At 40.1% G+C, this 27751-nt stretch overlaps 2 protein-coding genes across 5 annotated transcripts in view; both read left to right on the forward strand.

The window, feature by feature from the left end:
• LOC114877694 overlaps positions 1-20242 on the forward strand; it is an 89215-nt gene extending 68973 nt beyond the window's left edge. For 2 of the 4 annotated variants that reach the window (XM_029190619.2, XM_029190622.2), the window contains 8 exons: positions 4460-4503; positions 5961-6371; positions 7957-8190; positions 8358-8564; positions 11991-12084; positions 13691-14254; positions 14383-16430; positions 17602-20242. In XM_029190619.2, the coding sequence (XP_029046452.2) occupies positions 4460-4503; positions 5961-6371; positions 7957-8190; positions 8358-8564; positions 11991-12084; positions 13691-14254; positions 14383-16430; positions 17602-17751 (3752 nt within the window). In that variant the 3' untranslated portion in view covers positions 17752-20242. The remainder of the gene's footprint in view (positions 1-4459; positions 4504-5960; positions 6372-7956; positions 8191-8357; positions 8565-11990; positions 12085-13690; positions 14255-14382; positions 16431-17601) is intronic. The other 2 variants (XM_029190621.2, XM_029190620.2) reach the window with 2 other exon arrangements.
• A 2857-nt stretch (positions 20243-23099) lies between these two features.
• Positions 23100-27240, forward strand: LOC114877696. The gene is made up of 3 exons (XM_029190623.2): positions 23100-23327; positions 23416-23528; positions 25081-27240. The coding sequence occupies exons 1-3, from the start codon at positions 23157-23159 to the stop codon at positions 25460-25462; spliced, it is 666 nt and encodes a 221-aa protein (XP_029046456.2). The 5' UTR covers positions 23100-23156; the 3' UTR covers positions 25463-27240.
• Positions 27241-27751: the final 511 nt, after the last annotated feature.

Consider the following 27751-nt stretch of genomic DNA (forward strand, 5'->3'; position numbering starts at 1 on the left):
CGTCGTTGTTTCAATCTTTGCCGTTGTTCGAAGAGAATTCCGGTGATTTTCGAGCACCGGGTATAAACGATTCTGAACATCGAACGGATCAACGTGGATTTGCTCGGTTTACAGCTAAATCCCCGATCGGGGATGTTTTGTGGAGCCGGTACTTACTCGATATTGCTTGCAAAACCGTTTTTCAGAAGATACACAACCCTTTCTCGCCCTCTTTCTGCAAATTCCTTGGAACGAATGGAGATTTGTTCAGCTGTCGTGAAATTGTTCCAACCGTTCCTGAGGATTCCGTTAAACTGTTAGAGTACAAACATAGTTCCAAAAGGATTAATTCCATCCAATTGGAAAACGTTCGCGAACTATAGAACGTTTGCGATGTTGTTGAAAACATTGGAGAGGAATAGCGAACGAGTGGGAAACCCTTCGATACACACGGTATTTACAGTTCGCCCTGATAGACAGAACGATGTTCTCTTTGTTTGCCCTCTTTTCGAAGCAGAGTTCGTCGAGTGTCGAGCTGCCCTCGATGCTAAATTATTTCTGAAGAGTCGCTAGCTAGGAGAACGCTTCCTGTTCCCAGTACCGTACAAAAGGACTTCCTTCTACCAAAAACTTCGACGAGGGAAACTCTCGAGTGCGATCGAAGCGTGAAGAAGAGCAAAAGCAAACTTCTCGGATGAATCGCGAAACTGTACGACATTAAACAAAACACACTCAGGTTGATAATCTAAACTTTACGATTAGACTGCAATTTAGTTTCATTTTTAAGTATCATTCACCCCTCGGGGGGTGGTGGGAGGGGTGGAACGAAGAGATAGGAAAGTTCGAAGAAAGCACGGGGATCAAGAGAGAGGATAGCGAGAAACAGGAAGGGTGGGATTGCGGCGAAAATAAACGAAAGGGAAATGTAATTAAAAACTTGCCGCCAGCTAAGTAGGAGGAGGAAATACGGAATGGAAGGTTTCGCGGAATTCCTTGCGGGAATTCAAGAGAACGAAGCGTCAAGATTAAATAGAGATTGAACTATATATAAAACTTTACTCTTGAGAAATTCTCCGCTGTATTTGAAATATTCAGGAAATCTGAAATATGCAATAAGAACGCGGGGTGTACATGAAGAATGTAGAAGAATGAATAACGAAAATAAAAAACAACAGAAATTTAGCCGTTTTTAAATTTCATTGAAAATTAGGGGTGTGAGGGTATTCGAGCCTCGGGTGCGGGTAACAGAAATAATAACAGCTTCACTCATCCATTCAAACGAAAATTAATTAACCCAGTGAAGCGAATAAATTGCATTGGTTTTAAAAAATCAAAAACTGATTGCTTTATAAAAATTTTTTAATAACTCCTGATTCTACTTCAATCAAGTTAATTGAGTCGGTGCAATTAAAATGCTACGAAATTCCAGGAATATGAATTTCAATTATTTCCTGTTTACCTCTGTTTCCTTTCATAAATCGTATCCACAGTTTTTGAATAATATTCAATAAATAAAAATCTACAAACTGTCATAATAATTCCCTTTGAATAGAGGAATTGATCGCTTTCGAAGGGTTGTAAAATTTACTCGAATAACATGGTAGCAAAACAATGTAGATAGCGTAACATTTTCATTGTAAACACCATTTCGCGGTTCCTTAACACCCTCTGAGGACGTTTATGTACTATTAAAAATTAAATAACAATTTCAATTCGCTATGAATTTTATGGGACTTCATAGATTATGGAGGATCTCCTTGTGCATTTACGATCAAGTAACGGGATGATTTGTCCGACACGGTCTGATTAGGAGGATCGATAAACGGACACGGAATCCCACACCCTTGACATCAGCCAAAGGGCTCTCGTATTAATCCTCTGTGAAGGATTATAGATTCAATCGATGTTGACATGTAGCCGGGATCGATAACGAGATCCTCTTCCTGTCCAATCGTAAGCTCGCTTTGAGAGAAGGGACAGCTTCCCTCGGTGAAACATCTCAATTTTAATCAGGAAGATGCTCAATGAAGTTCCCTCACAGGGGAATGGTCAAAAGTGGATGGTAGAGTTACATATGTTTATTCGAAAGAGCATGAAACCAGGAGTTTATGGTGCAACTTTTGGGTGTCATTGGCAACGGGTTCAAAAGTTATGGGACTTTGACATTTTCATATTATTAAGTGCAAATGATTAGAAAACATGAGAAATCGAAATATGAAGTGAAAATTAAGTGTAAAAGTGACAAACGCATGAATTTGAGATGATTAGATGATGTTTACTAACAATTAAGATGCAATTTGCACTTAAAAATATGAAAATTTCAAAGTCCCATAACTTTTGAACTCGTTGCCAATGGCACTCGAAAATTGCACCATAAACTCCTCGTTTCGTGCTCTTAACATAGTCTGGACGAGCAGCTCTACCATCCACTTTTGACCATTCCCTTGTCAGAATCTAGAGTATTAATTCTGTAAAATTAATAAAATTATCTAAGATTGAAAATCTTGAGAAGGGGGCTGAAGCATTTAGATTTTCTGTCACTTTTGTACAGGCCAAACGGTAAGAGATTAAAAAAATTCTTGCGCCATTGTGGGTAAAAATCTCAACGAATGGCCAAAAATTTTTTTTTTCCACTTCCGGTCTGACCTGGGCTTTAAAGCGAATCTCGCTCTACTTTTACCTAATTAAACATTATAATCATTTTATTCTCTCCCTGGATCGTTGTATCGGTTCAGTCAATGGAACATCGTTTGAAATCTTCCCAAGCGCCATTTCATCCCCGATGAATATTCTTTTCAAGCTCTGTCAATAACCACTCGATCTACGCATAAAGGGAAGAAAAGCAAATTCTGTTAAATGGAAAGGAGAGGTTGATCCCGTTCAATGAACAATCACTGCAAAGTATTCGTATCGTATCAATCGAGATTGAAGCGATCCCCTTTCAACCCTGTTCTCATTCGAGGGAATATTTTTCATGGACGATCGATCGTCGTGTCTTTTGTTTTTTTTTTTTTTCAAAAGATCGACCGAACTAATCGGGATAAAAACCATCGTATCGAGAGTCAGGTTTTAAAGTTCGTTTAATTTAGCGGCCTATTTTTCGCGTTCCCCAGGCGTGTATTAATCGGTTCTCCAGCCACGTTTGGGATACCTTTTTCAAAGGGTGCAGCTGGCAGATTGCTTGCTGCGCGATGGAAAGACGCGGGGTTCCGGAGGGATTACAGGGATGAAGTATCGGAAAAGCACGGCCGCTATGCGCGTCGACCAATATTCCAGCCGATAAGTCTTTTACAGCTCTTGTCCGTGGCTTTCCTGCTTATTCTACACAGGGTGTTTTTAAATTACATACTCAAAACAGAAAACAAGTTGTAAAATAAAAATAAAAATTCGTGAAACTAACAGGCATCTCGTCGAACAGAAATAGCAGATTTTTAGAGCAATGACTGAAAATTGCTGGCACATTCGTTTGCCATGAAAAAACAAAACCCACTTGCGTTGTTGCCAGGTGATTAATTTCGCTCCCATTATTTTGCAGAGGGATTTTAAAACAGGAACGAGGAAGGAGGAATGCAGTTTTCGCATCGGGCGAACGGGAAATTATTGTTGAACGCAACGCGATCTACTCGTTCGCTCGCTCGTTAGCGTGTGATTAAAATGTTTAATTGATGCAGTCTCTCCTATCGAGAGTCGTCATTACCCAGAGCGAGCCAATTACAAACTTCGCTGCCTTTGTCATCCTGCTGGTGCCTCCATTACGTTCCAATTACCAGTTTTATCGTACCAGTGACAAAGGTTCTACTGTTATTCTACTTACAGTTACGTTTTCAATCCTATCATCAATGATTTTCATTAATTTCCAAATCGATACAGATGTTGTAAGTTACATTCGACGTGGATTGTTGGATAATTAACTCGAGAAATTGTAGCTTACCTGGTGAAGGATTAAAGGTAATAGGAACGAACGGCTGGAAGGCAACGTAGCCTTCTCCGTTGATTTACAAATTTCCCAGACGTGATTTTCTGGAACATCGAGCGAGCGGCTCGGCAAACCTAGCCTCGAAGCGTAATTACGTTAAATAAACACGTCGTTAACTACGTAGTCTAGCGATTGAGCCGTTTAAATGACTGCGAGCGATTGAAGAGGTGTTTGGCAAAATCTGTTTTCAAAATCCAATCCCTCCTTACAAAATACACCTTATCTTTGATAAATGGAAGCATACGTAACGAAGAACGAGAACAAACGCAAATAGATAATTAGAGTTTCGAAATATAGTTGGAACCGAGCGGAGTCTGAAAATCCTCGGGGAGACCCATGGAAAGTGGAATCGTGTTCTCTAATATTCCCAGCCACAATTATAATGACTAGTTACGAATTCAACTTTGAAAATAAAAAAAAAGGAATATTCTTTACTTCAGAGTTGCAACTCACGTTTGAAAAACGAACTTAATGAACTAAACCGTATCTCGTTTTTGCTTGCAGTTACCGGAAGCAGTGAGCAGGAACCATCGCTACTCGCCGCTCCAGTAAGTATCATGAAATTTTAATAGTTGTTGTTCTCCAGCCAAATGAGCGTGCAATGAATATTTATGTCCCCGCCAAACAGATTTCCAGCCTGCTGGTTGTAGCGTGCAATATGCACGAAACGTGCGTGGAATGTCCTATAAATCTAATCAACCTTCTTCTTTTTTGTTTGCAACGTAAGTTCATAAGGTGGTGGAGAATTTACATTTCATATATGCAGGTGCTCTTTCTATTAGATAGTGAGTATTGCAGTGAGCATGCTTGGTTTCCTTAGGGAAAACAGCGGTATAGAAGAAAAAGGAATCGCGGTTACTGAGAAAAATTGTATATTTTTCCTTCGCGCTATTTTCCCTAAGGAAGCCCACCATGCTTGCAAGTGGCAGAGATTTAACTTGGTTAATAATTTCGTTAAATACTTGAAAATTTGTGCAGTACCAAGTGTGATAGGCTTCCCTAGGCAAAATACAAAATTCTTCTTAGTAACCTCGAGTCCTTTTTCCCCTATACCGCCTTTTCTCCCTAAGGAAGCCTGCCATGCTTGGAAGTGGCAGAGATTTAACTTGGTTAATAATTTCGTTAAATACTTGGGAATTTGTGCAGTAGCGAGCGTGGTAGGCTTCCCTAGGTAAAATACAAATTTTTCTTAGTAACCTCTAGCCCTTTTTCCCCTATACCGCCTTTTTTCTCTAAGGAAGCCTGCCATGCTTGGAAGTGGCAGAGATTTAACTTGGTTAATAATTTCGTTAAATACTTGAAAATTTGTGCAGTACCAAGTGTGATAGGCTTCCCTAGGCAAAATACAAAATTCTTCTTAGTAACCTCGAGTCCTTTTTCCCCTATACCGCCTTTTCTCCCTAAGGAAGCCTGCCATGCTTGGAAGTGGCAGAGATTTAACTTGGTTAATAATTTCGTTAAATACTTGGGAATTTGTGCAGTAGCGAGCGTGGTAGGCTTCCCTAGGTAAAATACAAAATTTTTCTTAGTAACCTCGAGCCCTTTTTCCCCCTATACCACCTTTTTTCCCTAAGGAAGCTTGCAAGTGGCAGAGATTTAACTTGGTTAATAATTTCGTTAAATACTTGGGAATTTGTGCAGTACCAAGTGTGATAGGCTTCCCTAGGTAAAATACAAAATTTTTCTTAGTAACGTCGAGTCCTTTTTCCCCTATTTCCAAGTATTTAACAGAATCGTTAACCGACTAAAATCTCTACCACCGAAACACTTGACATATCTCTGTCAACCTCATAAATCAACCTCCTCCTCTTACCACTCTCCCTCCGTCGACCAACCACTATTTATTCCCTCATCGGTCAACCCTTTCCACCTTTCGAAAATAATGCACAAGCATTTGGAGGACACTGATTTAGATGTATCTGGCAGGCAACGCGAAGAAACGCTAGGGTAACTGGCAAATAAATCCGTCAGCCGTCGGGAGGCTTTTAATTCGCTTGTGTTCCAGGCGGCGAGTAGCTGGGCGACGAACATAACCGGGTCGAGCAGCGCGGTTACCCAGGACGAGGTCGTACAGGGACATGCCCCACGGTCGCAAGGTGAGCGTGAACGGGTGGAGCGGACCGATAACGAGCCTCGGATGGACGAGGAGGGGGCGGGACAGGAGGATTACGAGGGCGAGGACGAGTACGAGGACGAGCTGAAGGCCGTCGCCGAGTCGCACGAGGCGATGTCGAGGGACGACACTAGGAATTTGAACGCGTCCACGGCAACGTCCAGCAGACTCGTCGATGGTACGTCCATCGTTGCTTCGAAGAACTTCGACTCGCACGAGGTGATCAACGTGAACAATTCCGACGAGGATGTCGCCTCTAACGAAGCCATCACCAACGAGGTTGTCGACAAGTATGACGAAGAGGTAAGTGGATTTCTATTTTATTTCAACCCCCCCTTCCCCTGAAATGATTAGGAATCTCAGAAAATATTATATTTTCTAATAATCGACGATGGATCATCGATTTTTTTCTTCTTCAACCCCTGCACGACTCGATAGATGTTCTGAAAAAAACTTTGTAGCTTCTTTTAAACTTAGATTGAACGATCGAGGATAGCCGAGGATGGTACTAGAGAGGATATCTAATCCGTCGGATTGCAGTTGATTGGAATATCTGGTGCGAAGCGATCAGACAGCTTTCATTTGAGCTACGGAATAGAGTTTCGATTGATCGATGTGGCATACTCGCTGGTATAAACTGTTCCTTTACTCGTCGTTGCACCCCGTGACCTGGTTTCCCTTGTAGAAACGACCGGTCCAGCCTTGACCACTGTTTCGTCGGAAAAGTTTGCCAGTCGAACCCTGACCCGACCGCGGCCCAACCCTGACCTACCCCTCTTCTCACGATCTTTCACTTTGTTTTCACGTGGCCGTACGCCAGGATAACTCGTTTGTTTATACGAGTTACATGCGATCCGAAGTTTTCCAGAAGTTTAATCCACCTTCGTGCGCGATGGGATTCGATTTGATAGAGGTGAATCACGTAGGGGTGGAGTTTGCGAGAACAGAAGGAATACTTTCGAAACGAGTCGCACTCGCGTAGCAGATTATAATCTAGATTACGGCTAAGTAAGTCGAATTCGTGGAATTGTTAAAGTTTAATTGAAATTTCAGATGTGCTTTGAGAAAATTGAAGGTGGAGCTCTAACGACGTTCGATTTTCAGAAATCCTATTCTCTTAGAAAAATCAACTACATTTAATTTTATTTTTCTAATTCTAATTTAATTTTCATTCAAAGTCCACTCACAGTTAAATCCCTTAAACTTCTAATTTACCCCTTTGAACTTTTCTATAAGAATTTTTTTAATCTTTTCTAATTCTAATTTCCAAATCTCTGAAAAGTAACTTTTATTCAAAGCCTATTCACTGTCGAACGTTTTCATTCCTTAATTCACCCCTTTAACTCTTCTCCTTTGAACCGTTCTCCAAGAATTCCAAGCGTCCCCGTTATAGCATCGTAGAGATTCGAATCAATAGAATAATTCAGTTTGTACGTGTCGAACACATTGCAAGTGTAAAATGAAACGTAACACACCGGGAGAAGATAAAAGGATGCAGGCAATAGAAGTTCGATGGCATTTCGAGGGCATCGCAGCAGAAGACGATCTCCTTGTCGTTTAGTGTTTATCGGTATACGTTTAAAAGGTGGACTGTATCGGAAAGTACTTTGCATCGACGTAGGTCCGAGCCGTTTCACGATTGGAAAGCCATTTGTAACGTCTTAAGGAGGAAACTTTAAATTTTAAACTCACCCTATCTGTCTCTTGATACATGTCCCAGTCCAGAAGCTCGAATCGAATACCTCTTGCACGATTTGCCTTGCAATCTTGTTTTATCGGATTTTATTCTCCAAACTCTTCTGCTATTCACCTATTTCTTCATCCTTCTACATTTTCAGTACACCGTTCTTATTTTATTTATTTATGAAATTATATCGCTCGGTCGCAGGTGGCAGAGTTATTAAAATACAAAAAGGAGAGGAATTCGAATCAGAGCGAAACTAACAGAACCAAAACGAAACGTGTCCCTACGGTGAAGAAGGAGCTGAGCACGCAGAAGGAGATCCTGATAGGAAGCAACGAGACCCAGGTGCCGAAAAGTCTACTTCCTCCGGAAGACACGCTAAATCGACTGAACGAAGAGACTGAGGCAATTCGAAGGCGGAACGTCGATTCGAACGGGGTGAGTCCAATAACAGGATGTACTGTAATTTTTCTGGTATTTGAATTTGATTTTTTTTTTCATTTTCTAAAGAATTTCCATTTTTATAATACTTGAATTATTTAGACGACATTCATTGCTCGAAAAAGGAGGCTAAACATGAAAGGAACAAATGTTTCTGTTCGCAGCAGATAAAATTCGAAGATCGAGGGTATTCCGAGAGATCAGCAGGCGAGGCCGAAGTTGCCGTGGACAATCGATACTCGGAATCGGAGTCAGAGAGCCCGAAGAAGTTGGACAAGAGGCAAGAAACGGTCCTGAAAGATCTGAAATCCTATTTGCTGACGGAATACGCGACCGAGCAGGAGCAGCGGGAGAAACTTCGCCAGCTGGGGGTGAGTTTTGTCATCCTAAAACTTCTTCCCTTTTTTATTAATAAATCGATCCGAAGCGAAGGATTCACAAAGAATTTACACTGATCGATTAACCAAATAACGAGCTTTATTTTTCACAAAAATAAAATTAAAATAAATCCTGCGATTTTAGGGCGTTAAAAATTTTCACGAATTTCTTTTTTCGATTAATAAATCACGAATTGAGAGCTTTCTATCGAAGGAGATTCCGAGATCCTTTGAGAGATCGTCGGTGTACGACCGTCGATGAATATTTCCTCTTCATTGTTCCCACTTTATGCCACGTGCTCGACTAAAATTCCTTCGCGCATGGGTGAATCCTTTGAGCGTTGCACATCGTTTCTGCATTCTCTTTTCGCGTCTGTCCATCGTCTGTTCGTTTCGTAGCTAGGAGATCCGATTTTGAAAACGCCTCTCCTTCCGTTCCTCGTCTATTTCGCTGTATTATTCATTAACGGTTAGACTTCAGCAAAATTTCCAGTATTAAAAGTAATTGTTGTTGAAAAATATCAGGCGCGGAGGGTAAGAACGAAAGGGTACCGTGTCAGATACAAATGGGGATGTTGTTCGGGGGATGATCGAAGGAAATAAAAGCACGCGGGCTAGATGATAAATGTTAGCCGAGCTTTCGAGCCGGTTAACCACTGGCAAGTTTTCTTTTATTACCAGCAGGAGACAATGCTTCTTTCTTTTCTTCGACGGTGCGCCAGGTCGGAACTATTTGTTCCTGTCTCGTACGCACAAAACACCGGTATTCCTCGACATCCTGTATTGTACGTTACGTGGAATTTCGAGGGAAAGACGATGGATACTGTAATTACACTTTGCTCCAAGACCTTTCCCTTTGTCACTAAGAGAACAATTATGATACCCCTGTCTGTGAAATGATTTATCAACTATCACCAAGGGTGGATCGATTAAAATTAGGTTGTACGTGCGACACGAATTGTATAGAATTTTTAAAATAAATTCCTTCTTCACCGTCGTGGTATAATTAATTAAAATACGAAGGAAGATTCATCCTATACTCGTGCCAGTTCTAGCAAGGATAATTCGAGGATCGCATTTTCCTTGCTCCAGAGCTTCCTTCGAAATATCTCTGCGGAAAATTGCGCAAGGTTCTTTGACACGGTCCACGAGAAAAAGGATCAGGCTGGGGTTTCATTATCGTCATTCCACCGACCGACAAGTACAAAGGACTCATCCTACCAGTTAATTCGATATTCTTAACGCGACGCCTCAACCACCGCTCCTGTAATTGCCACGACAATTGGATCCGCGAATAAGAAGCGTTTTTACCGGCAATTCCGACCGCATCTTCTTGATGAAACTTAAACGGGCTTGTAAGAAATTACCAACCTTCCGGTGGTTGATTACCGGGGAAATCCCTTGCTAATTGAAATCTATGCAAAAAGGAATCACTTTGATAAATTTTATTTCGAAAATTCGGATCAATATTTTTCTTTTTCCATTATTTTACAAGGAACGTGTACACTTTTGATCCTAATATAAAAATCTTAACGTACTTTATCTCATCCCTATAAAACACTAGAAATTTTATTAACACGACTCAGAGAGAGCGTCTTTATTCTATGGAAAAGTAGAAGATACCTGGACACCCAAAAGAAAAACTGAGGTCCGTCTTACTTTAAAATTATTTATTGATTATCTCGCAGTGTAGAACCTCTTGACTTTATTCTATATTCTCTTTATTTAGGGTAGAAGTTCTCAGAACGTTGAGGCATTTTTGCCTCAAGTAGAACATTTCTACTTTATTTTCAATGTGTAAGTGCTCATCAAACACCTTAGTTCTGGTATTAAAAAATTCTTTTTTATTAGAAGAAAAAATGTTACCCTTCTATCTGTCATCTTCCTCTCTGTCAATCTGGTTAAAATGAATTCTTTCTCCTCCTCTGTTTAAGTGCACCCCAGTCTCTTCAACCATCTTCTCTTCGTTCCTTCTCTCTCCCTCTCTCTCTAGAGCTAATTCAATAGCCGTGACAATTGAGAGAGGCCGTGACTGCATACGGAACGTTCGCGCGAAGGATATTGAATTAGTTGTTAGAATGCGGCTCTTTTGTGCGAGATAGAAAGCCGCGACGATAAGCGTGCCAACTAGGTGGCACGTTAATGGCTTTGAAGAGACTGGCGACATCTTTGCAGAGGAACGCGTCAGGATGAAGTTTTCAAACGTGAACTTACTTAAAAGCTTCCCTTTCTGTTATCTTTACTTACAAAATAGGATAAAGAGGCCAGTAGATGGACAGTTTAGCTCAGTGTTTTCCAACCTTTTTTGTGCCATGCCCTACTTATGTAACGTAAACATAATTTTTAATATTCAAAAATTGAATTGTTCACTGAAGAAACTTAATTGATAGGTTTCACAAAGAAATCACTAGAAAATTGTTGAGGAAACATAGTAAGTATATTTTCAAAAAATATAATGGAGAACCGAAATTCAAGTAGAAAATAATTTTAATGAAAGATTTTTCTATACTATTTTAATTATTAGTAATTATGACGAGTCCATTTTCGAATTGTCCCCCTTAACAATCAAATTGCCCCCCTGTGGGGCGTGGGCCCCACGTTGGAGAACACTGGTTTAGCTGGTTCCCAAGTTTATATCAAGTTTCGTTTTATAAAAAAAACATCAAAATTAATATACAAATATAAATCATTATATTATATATATTTAAAAAATTAAGTTTTTTAATAATCATCAATTAATCTACGATCGTTCACCCAATGCCTTGCTTACTTATCTGCTTTTAAGTACTCTACGTCCACTTTTATCATCATTAATCATAATTCTATTAAAATTATCCCAAGTATATAATCCGAGTTCCAAATAAATGGATGACCACTTAGACGCATCCTGTACGATCAGATATAGTTTCATACACTTTATTCCTCGTAACTGGGTCAAAGTGACCCTGCATGGGTTAAGAGATACCGAAGTGGACCAAAGTACTCTAGGCTGAACCACTGCAACCGCGAATATTCCCAATTCATGATGCAGCGTTGCGTGTTCTACGCTCTCCTCGCGACTCCGGGGGTCGTTAATGATCGTCGAGTCACGTGGGTCGGCAAGTTTCCGGCGACGCGGTGGCATGCACATTTCGCGAAACATATTCGAGCGGAAAAACGAGGGGGAAAACTCGAGCCGTCCGCGCGGAACGAAGAAAAATTCTCATGCTCGAGTCGTCGTTTCGAAATTCACCGTAGAACGTTCATTAACGAGTTTCGTTCGTGTTCATCTGCACCGATTTTGTTCGTTTCCTTCGCGCGCGTCGATTAACACGTTTCGTCTAACAGCCACGGTTTTTCAGATTTTTCTTTTTGAATAATCTCTCGATACCTTTATTTTCATGAATTGAATAATTTTTGTTTTATTAAATCGTTCAACAGGCACGAGAGGATGCTTTAGCCGAGAACGTGCTGAAGTTTCTGGTGAAACTAGCGGAGAATCCGAACCGATGGCAGCGGGCGCAGAAACTTCTCTGTAAGTAACGTTACCTGTATCTCAGAAAGCGAACGAGGCAGTCGAAACTGTGCAATTGATATTCAAGTAAATACGTACAGTTCAGTCTTCATTAATTCCGAAGCGTATTGATGAGGTTCCTTCTAATTGTGCCATGTAGAAACCGGTAACAAAGACTGGTGACACAACTTGGAATCAATCCCGTCTGTTTGCCGAGTTGTACTAGCGAACTTCCCTCTGGAATCTTAATTATTAGTTACGTACCCATCGCCAATTAAACAGTTACCATTTCTAGTAGTGATTTAAACTAATGTTCGTGAACTATTGTTTCACGAATTGTACAGCAGTGATTTGGATTAACCCTTTCGCTACGACGGACTTGCTGTACGAGGCAATCCTAACACAGACGCACTTAAAAAATAAAAATAACAAAGTAATAATCTCGTAAAATAGAAATTAAATACAAGATATCGGCAACTATAATAATATTCTGATCTACCAAAGTTAAAAATGGATACAAAATTCACCGTCTAGTAGAACGGGTGACTATAATTAGTAGCGAAAGGGTTAATAGCAATTAAAATTATCATTAACAGATTCTAACCAAAAGTGTTCAGAAAGGGTTGCGAAAGGGTTAATAGCAATTAAAATTATCATTCTTTCACTAAATAGAAATAATCGAACAGATCCTAACCAAAAGTGTTCAGAAAGAGTTGCGAAAGGGTTAATGGCAATTAAAATTGATTCTTTCACTAAATAGAAATAGTCGGAACAGATTCTAACCAAAAGTGTTCAGAGAAATTCGATGGGTCGGTTTGAAAGGAGAAAATCGGTTCGCGAAGAGGAAGAGGCGTGCTGTTAATCGCCTTCCAGTCGACTCGGGAATCCAATAAAGCCTCACAATAGGTCGATTAGATACCTAGTGTCTGCATTATTGTTCACTGTAATTGCCTCTCTGACAATTAGTCCGTCGGTGTAACGTGAAAATCAATGTAATTCGCTCTGGAGTCGATGCTCTTCGCTCGCGTTCACCCCATCCCTTTGTCCTTCTTTTTTCATCCATTCCCTCGTTCAATTGCTTCCTATCCGCTGGAACAATACGTTAACCGGCTCCTGTATCGATGTACCTTCTATTTTGCTCGAATGTAATAGAATTACCTGAAAACAAGGAAAATCACCGCATTTGTAATCGAGGAAATGGATTTTTTTAAACGAAAAGCGTAGAATAAAATTGTGATCATTGTAGTATTTTATTTTCTATACGTATGTCTGACGTTGGTAGAGAGGGATTATTTATACAGAAGCGGTGAATAATTTGGGAACCAGTGAGCCGGGGTACATCGTGCAGTAGCTAAACCGCTTTGCACACAGAGACCATCTTAATCTCCATTACAGGAACAATGCCGCTTTAATAATAATAGCCACTTGCTGGCGTTGATGGATGAACGCCGCCACCGAATACCAGCTTCGAGCGACATTTTTTTATTTTATAAAAAATTGAATAATTTATATAACCCGCTTTCCCGTAGACGATAGCGAATTTTTTAAAATATAAATATTTTACTGAAATAAATGCTGGCCGGATGCTATAATCAAAATAATGATTGTTCTCTGTTGCTTTTATCAGTAAACGCGGAGAACGAGTTGAATCTCTCGAGAAACTCCGTAGACCCGTCGAAACGTAGCTACGACTCCACGTCCACGTTATTCCCTCCCACCCCACGATCGCCCGAAGATTCGAGAAAGTCCCGTAAGAAGTTGAAGAAGAAGAAAAAGAAGCCGAAGCATCGTTTCTCTACGACCACGTTGACGCCGGTACCAGCGACGCCCCCTTTGTTGACCACCACAGAGACGCCATGGCAAACGACGCCGGTTCAATGGCGTCTGGTCGCGGAAAGGCTCTTTGGACCGCCGTGGCAGCAGGATCTCCAGGAACAGAATGAAAAGACCAGCGCTCGCTACTCCGTTTCGCAAAGCCCTAGAACCTTGCCCTCTATTCGGGATCTGATCGAAAGAAGCAAGCCGAAGAGCAATCTAAAGTCGTTCCCGTCTGATAGAAAGGCTATGATAACGGAAGACGTCGCCGAACTTGGCGATCAAAGGGTGGCGCGGTTCGGCAACGTTGGAAACCGTCAGACTGCGCGTATTCAACCGCACGAGGAATTTGTGAACGTCTATGACAGAGCTACAGGTACGTTCAGGTATTAGAAACTTGGAAAATTTAAGAAAGATTTTCAATGTAGCTGTCCATGTACCCTAGCCCGTCAAGGTGTCCCGCATGATTTTCCTGAAAGTGATAATTCAATGATCAATTTTCAGACTCAGAACGCATTCCAGATTACGACCTAGCCTATCACCGACCCAGGTACAATCAGCTACTGCCAGGACCTCGCGACTTCATGCGAAGACAGGAGGAGGATTACCAAAGCGACTCCAGTATGCAGGTGGACGGTTTTGGGCGCAGTCAAGACTACGAGGCACAGGGTGGTGAGTTTCCATTGAGCAAAAGCTGGCCAGACATCTTTCGATACAACGGACCATGGAAAACCGAGGAGCGTCCTTTGATGCCGGTAGCCTTCGAGAAGTGGCCCTGGAGGCAGCCTCCGGCCGACCCTAAATACTGGCCGCAGCGTAACAGTTATTTGCCTCCGGAGAGGGGCTACTGGTCAGCCTTTGGCAACGAAGAGGAGCCGGAAGAAGTGGGAGAAGCTGAGAAAGTTTGGCAGGAACAACGCGCCCAGCATTCCTGGGACAGAGAGAGATCCTGGCCCGTGGAGAAGCCTTTGAAAGTACCTCCTTCGTGGCAGCAAAACGAAAGACCAGCGAAGGTGTACGATCGTGATCAATCCAATGGTGCATGGGAGAAGAGCAAGAATAGATCAGAGTTGACCAGGTCGAAAGAGTCGAAGGAAAAGGTGGTGCTACCTCAAATCACGATGAAGACCTGGAATAGTCTGACTTCGGACCCGGCTACCTGGCCCCAGAAGCTACCGGGCGCGAAACCCTGGCCCAAGGACGAGAACGGGAAGTCTTACAATCCGAATGCCGACCTGGTGAAGAAACTGGGACTGGATAAGCAGAACGGTGCGACGTGGCCCAAGGAGGAAGCTGAGAAGTCAAATGGAGAACGAAAGCTGAAGGAGGACAAGCAGAGCAGACTGTTTGCTTCGAAGGATCTTAATAAAAATGAAGAAATACCTCAGACAGAGTCCAAGTACAAATCCAACGATGAAAGGAGCAATTTCAGCGACTACAAGACCAGATCTAGCGAATCCATGAAACCCTGGGCGATGGTGGCTGGTAAGAGCTCCAAGGACTGGATAAAATCCGAAGACATGCAGGCTGACGACTCTGCTGCTTGGAGGAGGAAGTACAATGGTAAGAACTCTTGGTCTGATGAGGCCACCCTGCCTAAGATCCAGTCAGTTGGAGCCTGGGTGATGGCTGCTGACCAGTCCACCTGGAAGCCCTATCAAATTAAACCAATGGAATCCTCAGACGAGGTCTCCTCCAGAAGATGGCCCAAATCAAGATCAAACAAGGGATCTTGGGAGAAGATGAACGATTCCTGGATGGACCAGTCTGACGTTCCCCTAACAGACCTATGGCCAGGGAAGTCCAGTAAACCAGGCTCCTGGTTCTCAAAGACGAAGGATACCGATGGTTGGACGTCAAAGTCGAACAGTCCTGATTCCTGGAAGATGAAAGGAGATTGGATATCCAAACCAGAGTCCTCATCCTGGACGTCCAAGACGGGGGACAATGATTCTTGGCCCCCCAGAGGAAACGGTGGCTCCTGGTCGACGAAAACCAACGAATCCTGGCCCTCCAAGGTAGATGATGGTTCCAAGTTCAATGGAGACTCCGGAGACACTTGGTCCAGGAAGTCGAGCGAGCAAAATGGCTGGGGGTCGAAGAACAACGAATTGACCCCCTGGCAGCAGAAGATCAACGACGAATGGAACTATGGGAAGTCTAGTTCCACGGGTACTTGGCCTACCAAATGGAAACAGTTCGCGTATCACAGAGTGACGGCCATGCCCATCTCCAAACCTGGAACCACTTCGGACGCTGCGTCCTCTAAGTCGAGGAACGCTTTCGTCGCGGTGTCTGCGGTGTCCTCCCAAAAATATTCCGGGAACGAGTGGAGGAAGAACGAGGATGAGACGAGGAACGAGAATAGACAAGAAGAGCAAGAGAGATCTGGCAATCAACTTCAGGTAGGACTGGAACGACCCATCTACGAGTGGAAGAAGGATCCTGGACTGAGGACCGGCTCGAAAAGCAACGGCACAGACCCGCTGGAGAACCAGCTGGAAGCACTCAGACAAATTGACTTCTGGTCTTACAAAGAGAACGAGGCCGAGGTGAGCTTATTAAATTCCATACATAATTTCAAGGAATGATTCCTCGTCCCTGCTCGATGGGAAGGGAAATGCTTCCTCGATGCAGATGTTTAATTGAATCCATAGGGAATCTATAGGGCAATATAGGCAACTCGATTGAGTTCGTTTCAACCCTTGAAGTCAAACTTACAAAATGTTTAGAAAGATATTAATTTCAATCGTTTATAAACGATTGGAAGAATAATTTTTAAAGGAGCAAGGTAAAATTTTGAAAATACCAAGTTAAATTAAAATTAAAGCTCTCTCCATGGTCCGCCATTTAATGCAATAGTAAGTGAAATTGAAATTGTTTTATTCTATCCTCGATGAAAAGTCTCTAACACGGTAAGCAACGAATGTTTCTGGATCAGTTGGTCGTAGAGTAAACTACTTTCATAAAAATTTCAACAACTTCGGGGTAATGAGTAGGAGGGAAGGAGATCGAAAAGTTGATCACATCGAAGGGATTCGCCGAAGGTGTGTCTCTGGAATGTTCTGAATCGACTCGATTGCGCCGTTTCTTCCGTCGAGTTACGGTGAGAAAAGTTTCCCTGGAATTGGATCCACTGGTGGTAGATCGCGTATAAAAGTTTCCCGACAACTAGCCACGCGGAACGTGCGAGTAAATCACGGAGAATTATGGTACCGAGCGTGTTGAACCCGTCCACGGACTTTCTTAACCTTTAATTCCCGCTTTATCCCTTACTATCCACAATTTCCCGTACTTTATTTCATCAAACGATGATCCATTCATAGATTAATTAATAATAAAAAAAAGGGGTGATCGATCCGGTGTGTCGTTGGTTCGAACCGTGTTAAGATCTGGCCGATCGTGTAAAGGGGCGATGCAGCAGGAATGACGTTCGAATTGGAAGTAATCCCGGGCATCGTGGTGCTTTTACGTGCCGCAATTTCCGGGATCCGTTGACGAGCACGTGCTCGGACTTGGCGCAGCTCGACCGGAAGCGAGCGACGCTTCCCTTCCGGCGCGGACCTTACGTGATCCTACGACTGATTGCGGAAGTTCACCGCGCCTCGAGCGTGCCGAACACGGAGCATCCTCGTTACTTTCCGATCCTCCACAATCACGCTACAGAAATTTTTATTCGAAGTAAAAAATATATTCAAGATATTTAATCTTCACTGTTTGCAGAAGCGATTGACTTCGACCAGCGCGACCACGGAGACGACGTCCATCATCCCGACCAATTCCTCCTCGACGATGCAACGACGGGCTGGCCTCGCATCGGGGAACAGTAACATCCTTCTCGAGACGAATCGACGGACGATCTCGATGAAATAGATCGAATGTTAAACGTTAGATCCAGAATGAGTACCGGTCTCTGTTCGATCGACAATAGGCTACCAGGCGAAGTCTCCGAGCAATTTCCAACGACTCTCTGGACCCCTGCCAAGGTGCACCGAAGCCTGTCACCCGTCTGCGCTTTATAATTTGATCCACGTCATGGAATAATCTCTTTTTGTCCTGCCGTCACGTGTACCCGGGAGTAAACTCGTTATCCCTTCGAGCGAGTTACACTTTCCGTTTAATATATCTCCTCGATTCTTTGTTCGGCTTGTTTAATCTTCTGGCTTTGTATTTAGGAGTGCAGATTAATTCGGTGCCTTCAATTATTCACCTTCCTAATTACTATTGTAAATTTTAATATTTAAGAATTCCCGATGGTACCCATCAAATATTGTGTTTTTGAAAAGAAATTTCCCAATAAAACGAGGCGCTGAATTAATTTGCACGATTTATATTTTTTAACGTAATCAGTGCCATAGTAGATTAGCGTTACTCGTCGGTGTGTTGCAGTTTCGAAGCGTACGTGGGCGTGTGAATAAGAAAGAATAATAAGAATTTTATTTAAGAAAATAAAAATGGGAACAATGGGGTTTATGGATATTCTAAATGTTACTTTGCGATTTCCAGTTGAATTTTCTTGGAAATTGAGAAGAAAAATACAAGAATATGGTATTACCCTCTATTCCTTCGACTTCATTGCAGAAAAGGTTGAACCTTTCCTACGGTTTATTCGATGGTCATCGAGTAGTAAAGTCAACTTCCATTGCCAATGGCACTTGTACCTCTCGATTTCATACGCTCCTGTTTTCCTGCCAGTCCTTTCTTCCTTCCTATCTCTTCAACATCTCGTATTCACGGATTTTTATCATATTTGCATTCGAGATCAAAGTTGAAGACATTCGAACGTGATATCAGATGGGAAAACGATTTTCTGATAAAAAAATTCCCTGTAAGAAATTGCTGCCATAAACCCACATTCTAAAACACATTACACCCTTAATCCCTCTTTCGAAACTCCTCCCTTTGGAATCATTAGAAAGCCGAAGAAAAAAGTTACAGAGAGAATTTAGAACTGCGAAAAGAGCAAGTACGATATCAATCTCTGGAAGAGCAGATAACTAAAAGAAACGAATTAAAGAGAAGAAGTGGATAGGAAGGAAAGGTCTCGCAGGCTGGTGTTTCCAAGACAAATATGCGAGATGCAGAGGGTGAATCAGGGATGGTGGTGGTATTTTTTTTTTTCTCTCTTGGAGCAGAAAAGAGGGTCGACAGCGAGACAGTTCATTCTGTCGCTGGAAATAAGGGGTTGCTCGTTTAGGCGCGAGCCAGGATAAATAGCACGGAATAAACTGGCAACCGGTTCTTTTTTCACAAAGCTAATTAACCCTTTGAGTAGCAAACTTCTCAGACACGGATTGTTGCTACGAACAACTTCTTATTAAATTCAGAATCTTTCTTTTGTATCTCCATTCAATGCCTTTTAATTTTAATCATTGTAAATAACGGTATATAAATTATAAGACAATTCGTTATCAGAGTCACCCTTTAATTAATTTGAAAATTTTTGAACATGATCTTACGAGGATCAAACGTCCACGCGCGTGTACGCATTCGGAAGGTAATTTAGCTTAATCAATTATAGCTGAAACGCTTGATTAAATCGATCAGAGTGGATTAATCGATCTAATTACTAGATTAATTCGTCATTAGGGTGCACCATTACCGAGCTAACTTAAGGGGTGGTAAGTTTGTGTTAAATAGGGAACTGGTAAACTTCGTTGTGCAGAGAGTTTAGTAGGAAAAATTATTTTTTCTACGGGATTGAAATCGTCGGTCACGGCTAATCATGGCCGCTCAATTCGTTCAACCCTTTGTGTGCCCTTAACGCATCACAAGTCGCCCTTCTTAGAAAATTCAGATTAACAATCGATATTATAAAGCAGTGTTCAAAATATATTCTAACGACTTCTAATGCGTTAAATCTGCCATCTCTCTTATTCATGACAATATTCGAAACACACAAGGAAAGAGAAGAAACACCCTGTGTCATTAATTGTAATGATGATGTTAATCTTCTATTTAACACGTTCACTAATCAAATATATTAATTCGCAGGTTAAAATTATTAATATTCAGAATTTTCAATGTTCAACGAAATTCCGGATGGTGAAGGTGTTAATGAACAAGATTATCAAATTGTAATTAGGACAATGTGTTGATTGACCGATGAAGAAAATAAAAGAAGGTTAAAGAGAGACTGAAAACGTGGCATATCACTTGGTATAATAATTCATAATTGGACCAGCGATTATGTGTTTTGTGTGTAGATGGAACAGAATTGAAAATGTTGACCTCTTCAGGGATATCCATGTGTACATATTATTTCTACAGTTTTCTTTTCATGCTTGACAAAGTTATAATAAATATTATTGCAAATAAAATATTCGATGTTCCCGAATAAAGATGAAACATATCTGGTTTGAAATATCCATCTTTTCACCTCATGTACGTGGAAAACCAATTGAAAAGTCCTAATCTCGTCGATTATATCGTCCATATTTAATACCTCTTATGACACAAATTTCCAAATATTTTACGAAATTATTCGGAATCTAATAAGTAGTATTATCTGTACCGAATGTATACTAATTCCAATCTCGTCGGTTCACTCGCTCGAATATTATTTTCATGATATGTAGTTCTCTCTATTATATAAATCTGCGAGTGTTTAACAAAATTACTTGCAGTTAGCTAAGTAGAATCATTCCTGCCATAATATGTGAAATATACCTGCACTGGTTTCCATCTCGTCGGTTTGTCCGTTCGGACTAAATATTCGCAACTTTGGATAATTTTTGTTTGAATTTAAATGAAATTTAATTAGTTTCCCAGTGTTGTGAGAAAATATTTTCAGAATATTATAATACTGAAAAATGATATAATTTTCTTTATTAAAATGGGTTAAATAATTTCATTTTTATAATTTTAAATTAAATTCCCGAAGAGGTTAACACGAGAATTAGGTTTGCTCCTCCGTGGAACGTTCGACCTTTTTCATTCGGACCAATCCGCCAGAGAATCGCGGGAAACGCTTTTCCAACGTCGTCGATCTCCTCTCGAAAGATCGGGTTGGCGATTTATGAGGGTTCAACGTTTGAAATTTAGATGAAGTCCGTACGAATTCGAAAGTCTGTTTGTCCTGCATCCAGCTCGAATTATTTATCGATTCGTCGTCGGTGATCGACTTTGCTGGACCCGCGTGGCCATTCGTATTTTTATTACCCGCTCGAAAAGCGACGGAAAAGCACTGTAAATATCCATGTTGGTCAGAAGTGTTTTTATTTCGAGGGAGAAATTTTTCATCTTACGAAATTGAATTTTCTTTCTTTTATATGATTCAACCCTTTGAGGATGATGTGCGTTTAACCCTGCACTATGGGGATCAATGAAACTCCTTGTTCCGTGAAAAACTAGTGAAAATTGTGAAGGATAAAATTCAATAGACTAACGAGTATTCAACTATTTGATCATTCTTCTATTATTTTCTGAGTTTATAATATTATTTTTTAAATTATTATGAGCTCCCTATTTTTAAAGGTTCCATCTGTGTTCCCTAGTTGGAAATATACTTGAAAAATAAAATTTTGTATACACTCACAATAGGGAGGAATAGATCTCCTGGAATTTACAAAATTCATGGAAATTTATGTAAGTAATTACATACCTTCATAGGGAAATTAGTTTGAGGGAAACAAAAGTATAAATGTCGTATTCATCCCTTTTTTTCCTTTATTTACCCCTAATTCTGTTTTTGTTGAATAGAATTTTTAAGGGGTAAATTGATAATACAATTTTGAAGGATTTCTACATTACCAACAGATGATCGTACAGTTCACTTCAATTGATGACAGTAGGTAATTGAGCTTCCTACTATATCTGCTGTTGTATAAGTAGATAATTATTTATCTTTGGACGGCGAGCTGCTAAAATAGCGAGCAATTAAATTAAATTTAAATTTAAGATTAGACCCTTCTACATTTCCATTTTCTGAATTTCAAATGACTCCTTTAATCTTCTGTGTAAAATTTTAAGTGACGACTCTAATTAAAACGTAATTGCGTGTAAGTACTCACATGCTTCATGAATTTCGTTCCCACCACCCTTCGAGGGTTAATTAATCCGGTGCCATGCAGAAATTGATTTTTGTTTCAAGTGAAACATGTACAATTCAAATTAGTAAATATTATTAGAAAATTATTAGAAAATATTTACAGAAATCTTGAGAAATGAACTGCGATTTAATTTTCCAAGAATAGATAAGAATTCTTTTATTGGACACAGTTTTACAAAAATGAGATAGAAGCAGAAAACATGATTTTGAGTGAATCATTTGTAACAAATCTCTGTTATCACTATTGATCGATAATTTGATAAAGGATAAAGGAAGTAATTAAAAGAAATTGTGAAAGCATTCGACATGAAATCATTTACCTCTTCGGTTTTAACGTATTAAACAGTACTTTCTATCTAAAGTGTAATGTTACATAAACAATTACTTAACTTTCCCGGGAAAGACGTTATCAAAATGTTTTTCTGAATAATCTTTTCGCGGAAGTGGAAAGTTTCTTTGCGACCGTTTCTTCAGCAATAACTTAAATTCTATGGCATTGAAGGTGACAGCTGATACTCAGAAATCAATACGTGATTAATTAAACACAGCTGAGAAATCTGTTTAACGTTATAATTAGTCTTCACACTAAATTCGTGTAGCCTGAAATTCGAATATTTTTGACCCAGAATTATTTCCATAATTTGCTCTTTTGATTTCTACGTTCATAATTCACAAAGAAAGAAGCGGAAACGGAAAACTAGTATCACTGAATCTTGTATTGGCAGCTTCGATGCACTTGAAAGATCAAAAGCTGGCATCGGAGAAACATTAAAGCAGCTGAAGAAAAGCAAAGTTATCAGAAAAATGAAAGAAATATTTATTTGAATTTACCATTTTGATAACTTGTCTTGAGTCCAACGATTAGAAAACATTAGAAATATATTATTTCAACAATTTATTTTCATTTAGCTCTTCAGAACGAGTAAAAGTAATCCTGATTTACCTAGAAAAGTGATCTGTCTAGAATAAAAAATCTCGAATCCTTTCTTTAAATACATGCGCCACTCTATCAATAATCTTTCGGTATTAAAAACCATTTAAAACGATGTTATTACATCAGATTGTCAGGAAAATCGATGCGTTCGTCGCGATAAGATAATTCTTGATCATTCCGATTAATTGTGTGTCAACTACTTCGCGATAGTAAGTATCGCCCTATATAAGATAGTAGGGCATACAGATAGCATAGTTTGTTAATTGAACCTGTGTCAAGATAATCATTCGCAACATGGTGTTTGTGAAACTCTTACTGCTAGCCTGTGCCCTGGGCATCTCCCTTGAAGGGATCAATGGACACGGGATGATGTTGAGTCCTGTCAGCAGAAGCAGTGCTTGGCGAGAAGGCTTTCCGGTTGAAGTTAATTACAACGATAATGAGCTTTTCTGCGGTGGTTTTCAAGTAAGTACACATGCATCAAGTTTAAGACCTTCCTTTGGAATTTAATTCCTTGCAACAGTGTGTTAATATCACTTCTCTGTGATCGTAGATTCAAATGCAAAATGGTGGAAAATGTGGAGAATGTGGGGATAACTATGCTCTTCCTCGACCCAGACCAAATGACAATGGTGGAATTTATGGACTTGGTATAATTGTGAAGAAGTAAGTTAATTTTTTAAAAAGAAAATTAATAATTTACACTTTCGACCATGTTGGGATATACAGGGCGTTCGACAACAGGTGGGCAAAATTTTAAGGGGTGATTCTAGGGATCAAAATAAGACTAAAATTAAGAATAACGAAATAGTGTTTGCCGCTTTGTTTTTTAGTAATTAACGTTTGAATATTCGAGTAAACAGCGCCTGAAACCTGCAATCCGCCCAGCACCGACGACTGAACGTCAGGTCAGCAGGGGAAGGTACAGTCATAACCATGAAGCGTTGAATAGTAGAAACATTCTTCGTGCTATTCTGTTTCTCAGTATTTAGACGTGTGCGAGTACTCGATTTATTCGAGTACTCGAATTTCGAGTCAAACAATGATCGGTCGGTCGAGCCGAGTCGATCGCTTGAATTTTCCGAGCTACTCGAAATCGACGAACTACTCGAAAAAATCATAGACATAAGAAATATAGACGGAGCATAAACTGCTACTTTAGGTAAGGGGGGCTGTGATAATCGGGGCGAGGAGGGGACTCGTCTGACTTCGACTTATTCCGGCAAGACTCGGTAGTATTCGGCTCATTTTTCACATGTATGTATGTACACCGACAATGAGTTGCATTGATTTGTCGCAGTGAAGTTGGTCACGCATTCACTCATCGACGCGGCGTGAATGCGTAGTGAATTTGTAGCCAACTTCACTGCTACAAGTTCAATACAACTCATCGTACGGATGCGAAAAGCCGAACATACCCGAGTCTGCGCTTACGAAAATAGTCGAAGTCAGATGAGTTCCCCCCTTACCGCGATTATCACTTACCCCTCGTAGAAAGGCTCCGTCTATACTTCTTATGTATATGGAAAAAATCGAACTACTCGAATATTCGAGCCCTCGTAAATCGAAGTTTCACAAGGGCTCGAATATTCGAGTAGTCCGATTTTTTCGAGTAGCTCGCTTTTATATCAAACAGTTCGTCGATTTCGAGTAGCTCGGCAAATTCAAGCGATCGACTCGGCTCGAACAATCGAACCGAGTTCAGCTCGGCTTGTAAATTACGAGTACTCGCACACCTCTATCGGTACTGCAGCATTCTGCTTCGATTCTTGGTTATGACTGTACCGACCCCTGCTGACCTGACGTTCAGACGTCGGTGCTGGGCGGATTGCAGGTTTCAGGCGCTTTTTACTCGAATGTTTAAACATTAATTACTAGAAAACAAAGCCGCAAACGCTATTCGTTATTCTTGGTTTTCGTCTTATTTTGATCCCTAGAATCACCCCTTAAAATTTTGCCCACCTGTTGTCGAACACCCACTATGATCCTCTGTGGACCAAAATATTATTTTAATTATTATTTATTACTATTTTATTTTCTATTATATATTAATTATTATTTTTATACGGAATAGAATATTATTGAAAAAAATCCATTATTTTATACTTCTTTGATTAATCATGATATCTTAAATATTTTTAAAAGACAATTATAAAATTTTATTTCTATTAACACAATACACGAATCATTTCAAGTCTGAAATTCTGTCTCTCCCCAGGTACACTCCAAATGAAATCATCAACGTGAAAGTACAATTAACTGCCAATCATCGTGGAACCTTCCGGTTCAACCTGTGCCAGTTGATGAACGAGCATCACGTGGAAACCGAGGAGTGTTTCAACGAACATCCCCTGCAGTTGGAAGACGGTTCCTACGAGCTGAGCGTACCGCCCAGTAAAGCGAAATTCGACATACCGATTCGTCTACCGGCGAATTTCACCTGCGAACACTGCGTCCTCCGATGGCACTACAGAACCGGAAACAATTGGGGCGAGTGCGAGGATGGCAGTACTGGCTTGGGCTGCGGACCACAGGAAACCTTCAGAAACTGCGCGGACGTTTCTATTCTTCCTCCTGCATCGAACTCTTCCTCTTCTTAGATATCTTATTATTTTATAGATTTTCAATCGAACGAAGAAGTATTCAGAAAATTTTAAACATGGTCTGTAGCATATTTGAGGAGCTAAATATTATTTGCTAATTAGTTTATAAAATCTTGATTAAGTTGGATAAGTACCAAGGTACATCCATTAGATAACTACCCCATAACCATCCCCACCACCTAGGGAGACCCCTTGAATAATTGCAAAGCTAACTTAAACTGGAATATTGATAAGATAATGATTCAACAATAAAACTTTTTGATTTTTGATTTTTTTTCGTCGAAACTTTTACTTATCTTTTTGTCGCGCTTCTGATCAAATCGAGATGATTCAAATTATATCATGTTTGGTCTCTTTTTATTCATAAGCGCGACAAAAAACATAAGTAAATGTTTCGACGAAAAAAAATCAAAAATCAAAAAGTTTTGTTGTTGCGTTGGCATTCTATCACCAATATGTTTTCTTCGGTTCCTTTAATTCACGAACCTCTTTCTCATTCGCTCTTTGTCCTTTCCCAAGTAAGGCAACACTTAACGTTCTCCGCTTTATTTTGGTCCCAACTTTCGGGTAATTATCCAACTTTTACTGTATTTGCAAATTATTTTATAAAATCTTGATTGCGTTGGCCAGTAACTCCATGTGGTTTTTTGTGAGTGAACGAAAGACGATTTTCTTTATTGAAAACCATTAACCATTTTTATCCACTTCCTTTTGCCATTTTTCGAGTATCTTCATGATGCCTTTCTCACGCAATTTCCCGTCTTTTTTGGCGAAAATCTATTCGAGGTTTCTGTTGATGTCTTTGCTGACAACGAAGCGCTGTCCATTCAAGCGATTCCGAAGGGAGTATCACAAGTGATAACCGGAAGGGACAAGGGTTAAATGAGTATAGAAAATGCGATATTCATATCAAGTTCCAATAATTTTTCCAAGTTCACGAAAAATCATTGTTTTTGAGCGCTGTGATAACATAACGCATTTTCTGTACTCATTTAACCCTGTCCCTTCCGGTTTGTACTTGTTATACTCCCTTCGGAATTTCTTCTATGGACAGCGCCCGTTGTCAACAGAGACATCAATTCAAAGCTAGAATATTTGGAGTCCAAGATCGACGGGCGGTTGTTTGAGAAATGGATCGTGAATATTTTCGAAAGATAGCTAAAGGCAGTAAATTAAGAGGGTTAATTCTTATTGAAGGAAGTTATGGCTTCCTATGAAGCAGATCGTACTTCGTTCACATGCAAAACACCGCATAGAATTGTTAGCCAATCCAAAATGGACAAAATATTTAACTTCATTCATTGATCTTTTAAAAATTTTAGTAGCAAAACGATTGATGTTTAACTTTTATATCTTAGTAATTGATGTACTTTTTGATTTTTGAAGTTAATCGATTTAGCAAATGGACAGCTCAAGTATCAAATGATACAACATCAAGTTTAGTATTAGATATTATCGACATGTACTATGATTTCTGTTCGACTGTAAGATCAAAAGATAACCAAGGACTGTTCGAGTAGTATAAAAAAGAAATTTATCTTGTATTATCTCAGAAGACTCTTTAATAATTTCGATACGTGCTGATAAGGGATTTATATTTATATTGAGATTAGATAAACTGTACCTGATTATACGAATTAATGGGAAAATTGTGAAACAGATGGGCAAATATTGATTATTTCTATAACTATGCATAAACAAAGTAGAAACAATGTATCTGAAGGTGTAGTACCTCATGAAAATGAAAATGAATAAAGTATTTTTAAACATTTCAATTACATGTTCTTTATATCCCTGCACAAATTTAAGACCTTTTGAAAACAAAAAAACAAAACAAAAGGGGAACTAAATCTTGCCGAAATTTTGGCCCTCTAGCGGGAAAAATTTGAACTAAAATTTCGACGTCGAATCAGCGCCATCTGGTTTCAAAAAAAGGAACTAAATCTTGCCAAAATTTTGGCCCTCTAGCGGGAAAAATTTGAACTAAAATTTCGACGTCGAATCAGCGCCATCTGATTTCAAAAAAAGGAACTAAATCTTGCCAAAATTTTGGCCCTCTAGCGGGAAGAATTTGAACTAAAATTTCGACGTCGAATCAGCGCCACCTGGTTTCAAAAAAAGGAACTAAACCTTGCCAAAATTTTGGCCCTCTAGCGGGAAAAATTCGAACTAAAATTTCGACGTCGAATCAGCGCCCTCTGGTGGCAAAAAGGGGAACTAAATTTGAACGAGACTACTTACCTTTACTTACCTTTACTTACCTTTACTCGAACCAATTTTTGTAAT

The sequence above is a fragment of the Osmia bicornis genome, chromosome 15 (assembly GCF_907164935.1).
Source record: "Osmia bicornis bicornis chromosome 15, iOsmBic2.1, whole genome shotgun sequence".
Taxonomy (NCBI): domain Eukaryota; kingdom Metazoa; phylum Arthropoda; class Insecta; order Hymenoptera; family Megachilidae; genus Osmia; species Osmia bicornis.